A 12,192-nucleotide genomic window follows, 5' to 3' on the forward strand; every position below is an offset into this window, starting at 1 on the left:
TTAAGAAGTACGTACCTAATTAGACGCGAAGCCTGTCAATGTACCTCATCACACCAGTTTCCAGAGAACGAATGAGGAGCAGGTCCGAACACGTTTACCGCGCGAAGTAATGGTGGGGGGCGCGGGGTGAGATTGGTTGGCAGTTCGTTTCGTTTCTTGATGTGTATTTCCTAATGAAAGGTTAAATTTTATATATCAAATAACATTATATTATTTAAAAAATAATTATAGAAAGATACAAGATAAACAATAAATTACGTAATGATTTATTATAATCATACTCATGTGACGTCACATCCGTAGCATCCGGTCTGGCACTTCTTGTACAGTGAATATATCGATATGTTGTTCGATATACATATTTAGTAACTAGATCGATTTAAATATGTCCATTCTAACCATAGAAACGTATAATGTGTAAATATTAATTTATATCAAAATTTCAATCAGTTTCTCATATAAATGTTCTTTTCGTGTATAGTGTATTTTCTAAAAATGTTTGTATTATTTCTAACTATATCTACACAACAATTATTCTCGATTTTGTTGATAACAGTGGGTTTGACACAGCAATGGTAAAAAGTTTTTCAAACTGTATCGGCATAGACGCAGTATGGAATAGAGGTCACAAATAATATGTTTTTCGTAACACACGGATCAAGCGCACAAACAATACAAAGTGTAGACGTGAAGAGCAATACTTTTTCGTGTCACACGGACAAGTAATTCGAGAATCTAACTTCAAGGATGAAGTCGAGAAGCCGGTGGCCAAGAATGTAAACACAACGAGATTGAGTCACGAAAGAAAAGAACTGTCGCGGGTTCGGATTACTGTCCCGGGTTTAGTAAAGCTAGCAATGGTAAGAATACAATTACTTTAAAAAAATATATTTAGATATTATTAAGTACATATTCCGATCGACCGAGTTACCTATGAATGGCGACATTATCGAATCTATCGAATATATCGAAGTCGGATGCAACGTATTGTGACGTCATAAAAATATATCGATAATAAATCATTAAGTAATTAATTGTTTATCAGGTATCTTTTCGTATTTATTTTACAGTCGCAGTTTCTATGTGTATGATCATTGTTATTCGACATATAAGATTTAACCTTTCTTTCGGAAATATACATCGAGAATCGAGACGTTGGACTGCCAACCAATCTCACCCCGCGCCCCCCACCATTACTTCGCGCGGTAAACGTGTTCGGACCTGCTCCTCATTCGTTCTCTGGAAACTGGTGTGATGAGGTACATTGACAGGCTTCGCGTCTAATTAGGTACGTACTTCTTAATTATTCGCACCTAAATGTTTCTAATCGCTACTAGTACACTCCGTCACTCTCTGTTGGTGATTTCGTTCAATATTAATACGTGTCTCTTACAAATTCAGTCGGAATCGAGAAAAAGTTGAATCAATTTTGCGCCTTTTCTTCCACATCTAATCGAAATTATTATTTCATGGAACACATATCGTGTTCAGTTGATGCTAAATTGAGTTGTAGGAACATATATTTTGATGCATTTGATTGAAATTTGTGTTTTATATATGGTACAGAATTTGGTTGCTGCAATTCGAAAGAACGCTACCGGCTTGCAATCGACGCCATAATGCTTCGAAATATCGAATCGCGGGAATTTAAAATCGAACATTCAGAAAATTTATTATAACAAGTAAGTATGCACCTACGTACGTTTATACATATATTTTCGTATTTTTATCGATTTAGTATTATTTCAATAAATAGACAGGTCTATATGCTTATTTAATTATTTCTTATTTCTAATTAGATTTTTCTTTTTCAGTAATTTTGTTGACCGCGTGCAATGCGGTCGGTAGAATCAGTGCTTGTTGCGTAGTGTAGTTTATTGTTTTTCGAAGCACAGTGGCTTCGAGTAGAGTTTCGTATACATTTTAGATACACGCGAAAGTCGAGTCAGTGTATATTGCGCACACGTAAATTTTGTACAGAGCATCGGGGCTCTCTTTCCTTTATGATTCGCGATAGTAGATACATTTGTTCGCCGATGATTAATTTTCGGTCGCGTTAATTTAATATCCTACTATAATCTTTAACAACTTTTGCAATTGTTTTTTTCAAAGTAAAAATTACTCGTTATCGGTATTAGAGACAGTGCATCACTGAACAGGAGTATTTGGCGATGTCCCACGTGCGAAAAATTGTAAGTATATTTATACTTTGTTAAAAAATTGTTATTGTTAGTTCCAAATTTTGTTATATCGATTTTAAATGTTCAAAATGATTAGAAATCTTTTTATTGAAACTAAAATCTCTATAATTTGAAAAACAGAGTGTTATTTTTTCTATTTTCTTTTACAGAATTCTGGCATCTCATTTTGTCAAGGATTCATGATTCTTGGATCCGGAGAACTTCGTGGATGACTTCGTTGACGATTTTCAATGGACAACATGGTCATCCAGATACTAGTGCTGCATTCAACGATCGGTGAGTTTTTAGATTTTTTGTTCCTCTGAACCGGCTGTTCCTGATTATTAATTGCGACTTACTTCTGACAACTAAATTTTCAATCACATCCACTAATCAATTGTTTACTTCAATAAATTTAATCGAGTAATTCTCAACTCTGGATCGTACAGGTACAGACGAGGTATATGAGTAGATTCTTCACCTTATGGACTTTCGTAGCCCAATTTGACTGCTATACCGAATTATTTTTTAAATAAATGATGTATTACAATTTATAGTAAAAAATAGAGAATTTTCATTGTAGTTGTCAATGATGTACATCCTTACGCATTTTAATAATCTTGAAATCTTTAAATAATCTTAATCGATTGGTTACTCCAATAATATTAATCGATTAATGCTCAATTCTGGACCGTACAGCTCTCATTATATTAAAAATTAATAAAATTTCTGTAATTTCATTTTCTGTCTCACTTCCACTTGCCTTTATTTCTAAATCTGTTGGTAACGCTGCAAGTGACACGAAAATGGTAATGGGGCTCTAGAGTCTACTAGAGTCTACTCGTATACCTCGTCGGTGGTACAGGTTTCGTTCCTTTAAAGAACAAGAGAATTCCTGTAATTTCGTTCCCTACTATTATCGACGGTGCAGGTACCCTATAACTGTTGTTGGTAAGCCAACAATTTAATTCTATAACAGGCCGCTGAGTAGATTGTCGGAAGCAGTGTTCAAAAGCATGGAAAGTGTCGTCATTCCTCCAATCTGATAAGCATAGGTGATAACAAAAATAGAGGAAAAAGAATAATTATATGGTAACCAAATTGGATACGATAATTTTCGATTTCTGAAATCTTTTAAGAACGACGATGAAATCATCCATAGTATGCATAATCCAATTACCGTCGTGTATCATCAAATCATTTCTCATTTCATCAAACTATATTATTTATAGAAATTTTGTTGCGCGAAGTGGTAAAAAGAATGAAGATATTTTTAAACACAGAAAAAAGCAAATTCGTTTGAGGGAAAACTGGTGAAATAAATGTGAGAGGAACAGATTGAATTGTTTTTAATGCACCACAATGTATTTCACATGAAACTCTGCATTATAATTTTGAACAGTACATATACATAGTTATACACATATAATTATGTTGGAATTAATTCATTTGATAGAGGTACTTTTGACTCGAGCCTGAAGTGGCCATAGTTCCCCAATGTGTCGTACGTGAAAATAATACGCGGAAGAGTAAGATTTTCCATATTTCCCCATCAAGATCAGAAATCCACTAGGTGTATGATATGTATTAGTTTCAGTTCGTAATTTTCTCTTCGTTCGCTTAATTACACAAGTAACGATAACAGAATGATTAAATAAGTGTAAAACGATTACACAGGGGGGTCCTAAATTACAACTTACATTCATATAATTGTTACTAAATTGGTTATTACAATTATAATTAATCGAACGTTGGGACTGTGAATCGTGTAACCTGAACAAAGGCTCAAATCAATCGAACAAAGTACTTGATTGGCTAATATTTGCTGACAAGAGGTACGCACGACGCATCAGAGGGTAATTACATTATATGTTTATAGATATACGCCTCCGGAAAATATATGAATACTATGTAAATATATAACGTTTAAGTATACATATCGGTCGAAGATAAAAATATAATTTCAATAAGATATATCTCGTATAATAGCATTCACAAACTCTCTTAATGGATTAGGCATTCACATGATATGTTTAGAGTTTCCTTATACTATAAAGGTCAACGTTGGAAGTATAATATTCCCGTGTAACTAGAAATACGTTCCATTTTTGTTTTTATTTGTAGTTTGGACTCTCGATTGCCTAGCATCAGTGGCTTAGAAACGAGGGGTCGTCCGGATTTCGCAACAGGTACTTGACGCATCAGAAAATGTCTCGCGACAGTGTCTAAACTAAACACTGCGGTTTCGGTATTATTACAATTGTAACATTTGCTTCGTTCACGTTCTTTAATGCCACGGATACGATCGTGAATGCAGCTGGTTCCTTCGTCGCGTATGTATATAATATATTCTTTTTTAAAACCACAATTATAATTAACATCTGCGAATCCCAACGATATTGATTTCTTCTTTAGTAGAGATATAGATATATTTAAAGTAACGATTCTCACATATATTTATATATATATGTGTGTGCGTGTGCTCCTTTAATTATGTTATATGTAACGCTACGACTTTAATAACATTTAACGAAGCAACCTCCGAGGTTTCAATATTCAATAGAGCGATTCCCGCGATTTAATCCTTAATAGAGCGATTTCCACGATAAATGTTTAATCGAGCAGTTTCCACATTTAAATAATTCATCGTACTAAATGTTCTACGTATACCTCTAAGAATTTTGGAATATACGCTACGCGAAGCAATGCTGACTTGATATGCACGTTATCGGATTTTGCTCCTGAATGCGCATCGATTAAAGTACAGCTGTGCTCGAATTCCGCTACACGACTTAACGATGTAGTAACGCGTTGAGTAATTACGTTTTTGCAAACACCGACGAAGTGTTCTTTCTTTTCAAAGTTTCGTAATCGTGTGTTCTATGGAAACATCTGCGGCGCGATTTCCGATCAGATTTGAGAACTTTAATATCGTAATCGTCGTGTCGCATTACCGTGCTCGACTCTTCCCCGCGAAAAGTATTTCCATTACCACTGACATATGAAGTATTGGTCTGATTTCTTCTCGAGAATCAGGAGAAATGAAAATATATATATATAGTTTTCCTCTGTGTGTGCGTTTAAGTAATTCGAGGAGACACCTTACGAATAAATTCAGGAAACTCGATTCGAGGATCTCTCGAGATCGTCGGTCCAACGATCGTAACTAAATAAATTCTATCGCAAGTAAAGAGCATTTCTCTCTTTCAGTCATTGTTCGAACGCAAAGGGATTTCCTTTTAACAAAAATTTTTATTCAATCGTTATCGTTTATAATTATTTTCTTCGACGTTTCTATCGCTATAATCATTCATTCCTTTTCTATTCGATTCCAATGTAAATTCTAGTCCTTTCGTACGATAAAAGAAAACAGGTGTTAAGAGAGTGGATAAAGGAACGAAACTTTTAAACACCCTGGACGTTGTTTCGACGACAATTGGAACAACTTTTGAAAACGCGCCTCCGTGAATCTTCTCATTGATATGTATTTTGTCTTACGATTCTATGAGACGGGCTGTTCTGATATGTATCGCGTTTCTCAGTCATAATGTTGAGAAAGAAACGATTGGAGGGCGCGTTCGCGTCCTTTCCGGATCGGTCGTCGCGAGGGTGGATCGGGAACATCGAACGAATCGAGAGAATTTCGAATTGACAGACTTATAGCCTAGGCTTTTCTGCATAGTTATATAAGGTAGATTTGATTCAAGTAGACACTCCTTGCATTCTCATCGGTTAATTAAGGAACGATAGAGCATTTAGGCGAAGGGGACCCGTTTAAAGATTCGGTTCCCTTGTCCGGTGATCCGCTTCTCACCGGAAGTGTACTGTACCACGGACTTGATCTGATCCGTTGCTACCGGTCCAATGCACACCAGTGGATCCTTGAAGTATGAGCAAACCTGTCCAAACATAAGACATTTCTTCAACGATGATCTCAAATATCACAACTTGTTGCCAGTCAGAATTCGATAGTATATTTTTATTGTCCTTAAAAATAAAAAAAGTGTCATTGCAAGACATAAGTGCTAAAAAAGTTACTAGAATTTTCGTTATCAGAGAATAGTTAAAGCAATGTTGTACAATTTTCTGTTAAAGATTTTAAAATCAATACCTTTACATTTAAATATTACTTCTTACAGTTTGACGCATTAACTGCCGTACTCACAATTTCTCATAGAATTTATTTTCTATTTATATAAGGTTTATCTTCTTTCATCTAATCTTGAAAATAAATTTGTCTCTAGCTTCTTAATGAAAAGTTATGTTACCCATAAATAGGTGGCGTGCAGTCAACGTGTTGACGTGTTAAACGGGAAAAGTTAGACACGTTTTAGGTAACACTCGACGACAAAAATAGAGAAGAACGAAAGAGATGGTAAAAAAAATGAAATAACATAGGGAGCAAAGGAAAGTTAGTAGAATAAAATCAATTGTCTGGACAAGGACATCCCCACCATTGTCGATCGCGCATGCACGATTCCTTTTTGACGTCATGACAATTTACAAAGAAAGTACGCTTGCAGATTTACGTAATAACGCGTGTGGTGGGGATAGCCAATCGTAAAGCAAAGGTGGGAACATTTTTTCAAGAAAAATCTTGAATTAGCAAGTACGGTGGACATTTTTTAATGGAGCTTTAAACATACAACATAACGACTTCTGTTTAATAATTTTTTAATGTTATACTTTTCGTTATTCAATCAACTTCACCCTTACGATATTACTCTTGAACAGTAATTGGATAGAATAGCACCGATAAGGATTGAAATTTCTGCGAAATAATGAATAGAAATAAACGAAAATCTATATTAACCTAACCTCGAACTTGAATCATCGCAGTTAAAAAAAGAACGAATATCCTTTATTCTTGGCTGTTGTAAAAACTCGAAAAGTTCAAATAAAATCGAAGGGAGTGCGAGCAAAGATAGACAGATTCCTTGCCGGTGGGTTATGAACGGTCAGTTGATTTTGTTTCCGGCTATAATAAGGTACACGTAAAAGAACAGATATTAAAGAACACACTGTAAATACCTTTCTGGGCGTTTGCCGGTGACGTCTTTGTAGCTGACAACACAAACCACGGCTGATGTCACATTCTGCAGACATGTTGCACTCCTCGTCTGGAATCATTCGGTATAGTTGGCTCCACGTTTAGAAGTTAAATATAAACGTGTCACGTGAGACCTTATAATTATCTCTTTGACGTAAAACCGTTTGTGCAGTGACCTTTGCCGGACTACGTGTCTCTAAACGCTTTACTCGAAACAAAGTTACAGGTCGTCTTTCGCGTAACGGATCAAGGGTAGCTTACTGTATAGTTTGTTGGAAGTCACCGGTGGTTGACACGAACGAGTTTCGCTGCCGGGTATCTCTGCACACATTAAACCAGTTTCGCAGTCGTTGTCCCTTCTGCACAGTTCACCCTGTTTCTGACCAAGTTGGAACACGCAATGACCCTCCTCTGAAATCCACCAAATGGAATTTTTCCGCTGTACTGTTATTTCAAGTTCGATCGTAGGGGTGAAAAATAACACGACTAACCTGCGTCGACGTTAATGCAAATAGAACCCGGGCAACAGTGCTCGTTGTTCGTGCACCGCCTCTCTTCGCAGGGCACAAACGGGTCCTCTTCCAAGGAATCACCGTAAGCGTTTCCGTAGCCAGCAGATAATGGCCGCTGTAATCGAAACGCGAAAAGTTAGTTTATCACGAAAGAGATATTTTAACGATTCGAGAAGATTCCAATCTCAAAAGAAATAAGTCATACGTTCTTCTTAAACGCCATTTTTTTTTCTAGCATATAATTGATTATATTTGTTGTGTAATTCGTTCGGTCGAATAACAAAATTTATTTTTGTATTTAAATTCATTTACGATAAAAAGTTTTATTCGAGACTGAATATTTTCAATCGCAACATTTAATATTTAGTTCGTCGTGGTGCAACCCTTTAAAAGAGCAAAGATGCTTGGGGGTTATTTCGAGTCGCCAACGCGTGCTAGGAAATTACTCGATTAAATTTTCCCAAGTTCCATCTGATTTGAAATCTAACGACGTTATTCTCGCGAGAATTCACAGGTTCGTGACAGCAAAACGCTTTCGTCCAAGTGGTTTTGCTGTTACGTGAAAACAATATGTCGATCGATTGTCGACCGTACTGCGGCAAAGTTGCAACAGCCATCGTGCGCGCAAAGACGCCTGGAACACCACGGGAAATCGCGTAGTTTTAAAAAAGATCCCCTTACCTGATACAGTCCTGTCCTGCTCATGTAATCGCCGTGGCCACCGTAACCGAAATTCGACAGCATTTCGGGGCTGAAACGATTAAAGAGACCGCCCCATGCTTCGACTCCGAGGTGCATCGAGCTCGCCAGGGCGACGACGGCCAGTGCAACGCACGTGTGCATTTTCGCTTTTCTAGCAAGTGTCTAACTTGTACTCCTGAAAATCAAAAGTACAGAGCTTTTTAAAAATCTGTACTCTGCCCGGACGAGTTTTGTTTTGATTGAAAACCCTTGAAAGGAAGTGATTATTTAGATACTTAAAGAAATTTTATCTAAAAATAAGCCTGGATTTCCCATACTGTTTGAATTTTTTTTAAAGTTAAAGTAAAATTGAAAAGCACGTTTCGATAGTTCCTAAGAACGCGATAATAAGGGAAAAATGTTGAAACGTGCCGGACAGGACGAATAGTGTGATCGTTGTCGAAAATATTTTATGATTTCATTATTTTCTCGAATTTTTGAATATTTTGTTTGAAATTTAATAAGGTCCCGAGATGGGAATATTATATGTGAAGTTTTAATTAAATTCATTTAATCGTTTAGGCTGAATCGTGTCCCAGCATCGAGTGTATATATAAAACTGTCGCGTTTATTGCGTTTTGGTACAACCAAACGATGCTTTTTGCCTAATTAGAGTGAGGTACAGTAAAGATTTGTGTGCGACGTTGCGGAAGTAATAGACTTGCGCAACTCTGTTTGGTATAGATTGACACGCCAATTAATATGTTGAGATACGTTGAGTCTTGTGTAATTGATTTGACACATAGTAATGCGTGTTGCGTTGGTGAGGCAGTACTCCTGACTTTGAAATAAATCTCTCACATACCCTATGTATGCTAAAGTCTCTCGAAACAATAATTTTAGATTTAGAACTTTTATTGCTATTGCATAACAAAGACTTAAGTTTCTATCAAAGCACGAATCTTTTTTCTCGAGAGAGTGACAATTCCACAATTTTGATCATTTTTACAAAATCTTAGTTCGGATAATAGTCACAATCACACGGGACAAGAGTCGTAATACTAGTATCACTAATATCAAACAGAAAGAAAGATCATTTTTCGAAGAAACTGTAAGTAGTATTGGGTCGGGAAACGTATGTAGTCAGCCCTCGTTATGTCTGCTACTACTTAAACGACACTATTCACATTCTACTTAAAATCATCGAGTACAATAATATTTTCTTAAATTACTATGCAAAAGAGTCTCGATTTGCATCTTCCATACCACGTTTTAAATCATTGAAACCAATGTTAATGACTTACGGGATTTGCGAAAGCGGCAACGGTAACAATTGTTTAATAACACCGGGGATGCGTTAAGTAAATTGACAATTTTGATCGCGCCAAGAGTTTGCGTATTTTTGTAAAATGTCTGCCCACGATTACGTGCTAAATTAGCTGTTCGAAATAGAATAAACGAAAAAGCAACGTTCCAAATAATTGGAGAATAAATTCGTTGAACTTACTAGATTTTTAGTGCTTGCTCAGATTTAAGTTGGCCGGTGGTAGGACGACAAGGGAGGATTTCTGGCTGTTCTCGAGATCAACAAGTCCTCGACGAAGTTTGCTGGAGGACTGAGTCTGAGTTGTGCTTGCATTGCCAATCTATACTCCTACGTTGTTCCTGTCTTCGTTGTGCAGACTCGTAGACTACTTTCGCGCAAGCGCGGTCCTTGACTTTTTTTTCACATACACAACCCTATAGTCTGTTCCACGAGAGGTTGAAGAGGGTTTAAATAAAACCACGTGACCATAGCAGGAACGTATTGACAGAGTATTGCTCGACATACACATTATTATTTACCTATATTGATAGTAAGGGTTCAGATTTTTTTCAAGAATTTTAGCTTTTGCGAACATTTTTTAACGAGAGATTTCTCCATACATTATTATTCGATCGTTTCTTGCATCTTTTTGCGTATTCCCACTGGACGTCGAAACGATGATACACTCCTGGCCAGAGCTCCGTGTCGACACAGTGGACCAATCAGATTTTGGTCACGGGTCGTGTTGCGTTTACGCCCGACTTAATCGTCTCATGGAACGAACTATAGGTGACATTTCTCCATTCAGATTTTCGGTTCCGCCTTTGATGTCACACGTGGTAACCTTTTATCTATCGAAAGAGGAAGATATATCTAGCGGGGGACACTTTCATTTTTCTCCGATCGTCTCGAACCTTCGCGCTACTATCGTCGCCATATTATTTCGAATAGGAGTACCATCTATAAACTGAATAATAATTACTCGTTGAATTAACGAGAATTCCGTTTGTTTGCTTTGTTTAAATTTTCCTGACGGTTCTGTTTGCTTCGTAAATGCGATTCGAATCAATTTTCCGATGACCTACAGGGCAGTTTTGGTCGTTTTCAAATTTAGCGAAAATTCTAGAAAGATTGACAACGTCGCGTAAAACCAACCCCGAAGAACTTGCTTGTCAGGTGATAAATTTGGAGGAACATTTTTTCCACTCTTTTTTACAAGGAAACTTGTAATTTTATCTCGAAAGTTGTCCCGTTTGTAGTTGTTTAGCAAAATATGAAAGTCACCGAGAAAATTGCATCCTAACCTAGGACGTAACCGCGCCCTTCAACGGGCGCACATTCGTGTAGGTGTTTAGCTCTCTCTTCGTCGTTGCAGTTGAATGGCCATTGTTTCGGTCTCTCTTGGTCGTATTGATCCAAGGTGTCCTGATGTTCTACTGGGCGGTCGATCCTGCTCCATATATTTTCCCTCTACGTAGCCCACGAATAATAGACATGGCAAGCGTACGCGCGAAGGTGGACAGGACGGTTTTCATTAACACAGAGATTGAAACAATTGAATTTCATTTTTTTCTCTTTGTTTCGTTAACAGTGTAGGCCAGAAGTCGAGTACCGGTATATTTCGAAGCGTAAAACGTTCTATTTTTACACATATTTGCCCCGGTACAGTAATGATTCTTAAAATGAACATCGCTCCGGTGTTGGCATGTATCATATTTAGTTTAGGCCTTAAGGTGTTCAGGTGTCCTCGCAAATAACCTTATCGAACTAGTTTTTATCGATACCATAACGAACAATAATAGATATTTAAACCTTTCAAGTAATAATTTAAGTAAAAGTGCAACGAATATGGCGATTGATAATACTTTGAAGTTTTAGAACTAAAAAAAGCTGACAGAGTCGCGGGTATCGGTTAGCTTCACATAAATCTTGTTTACTTTCGCGAAATACTGACACTGAAGTATGGTTCACTCGTTTCTGACAGACACGCGTTCTGAGTGATTTCTCGAGAATCCAGCTACCCTGACGAGGATCGTAAGTGCACAAACACCTGGAAATGCCAAAGTGTGCCCTTTACTTTGCACGCGTAACATCTATTTATTACGCGCGGTCGCGTGATTTATTTAATCTCCTTTTCTCAATGGGAAGAACCCATCAAGATTTAAACGTAACTCGGAGCTGTGTGAGAACGACGAAATAAAATCGTGGACCCGTAACGTGCTCGCGACTAATAAAGTCGACGTTGTATCGTGTTTATTTTCTGCATGTGCGCCGTACATCAGCAACCTGTCTGAGTTTTCCAGATTATGGTGACCCTTTTTCCCTGCTCGCATAAATAAAAAAATATATATACTTTACCGGATAGCTGCATTACTTAGGATTAACTGTCGCGTGCTAACAGACGTAACAGGTTCAAGATTTCCAAGAAACTACGTTCACGTTGGCTGAACTTTGTGACATTAA

General features: G+C 37.1%; 2 protein-coding genes and 1 long non-coding RNA gene across 3 annotated transcripts in view; 2 read left to right on the top strand and 1 right to left on the bottom strand.

Annotated features, from left to right (window-relative positions):
- Positions 1 to 12,192, top strand: part of LOC143348135 (uncharacterized) — a 253,899-nt gene that overhangs the window by 140,730 nt on the left and 100,977 nt on the right. The window lies entirely within an intron of this gene.
- Positions 1,567 to 12,192, top strand: part of Npf (neuropeptide F) — a 76,005-nt gene continuing 65,379 nt past the window's right edge. Inside the window, exons 1-3 of the mRNA XM_076777316.1 lie at positions 1,567 to 1,682; positions 1,815 to 2,192; positions 2,351 to 2,477. Of these exons, the coding sequence (XP_076633431.1) occupies positions 2,432 to 2,477 (46 nt within the window). The 5' untranslated portion in view covers positions 1,567 to 1,682; positions 1,815 to 2,192; positions 2,351 to 2,431. The remainder of the gene's footprint in view (positions 1,683 to 1,814; positions 2,193 to 2,350; positions 2,478 to 12,192) is intronic.
- Spab (space blanket) lies at positions 3,524 to 10,086 on the bottom strand. The gene is made up of 6 exons (XM_076777369.1): positions 9,931 to 10,086; positions 8,424 to 8,619; positions 7,722 to 7,857; positions 7,492 to 7,641; positions 7,212 to 7,300; positions 3,524 to 6,079 (listed from the first exon to the last, which is right to left on the bottom strand). Exons 2-6 carry the CDS (start codon positions 8,583 to 8,585, stop codon positions 5,936 to 5,938), a joined length of 681 nt encoding a protein of 226 aa, XP_076633484.1. The 5' UTR covers positions 8,586 to 8,619; positions 9,931 to 10,086; the 3' UTR covers positions 3,524 to 5,935.

The sequence above is a fragment of the Colletes latitarsis genome, chromosome 11 (genome assembly GCF_051014445.1).
Source record: "Colletes latitarsis isolate SP2378_abdomen chromosome 11, iyColLati1, whole genome shotgun sequence".
NCBI lineage: Eukaryota > Metazoa > Arthropoda > Insecta > Hymenoptera > Colletidae > Colletes > Colletes latitarsis.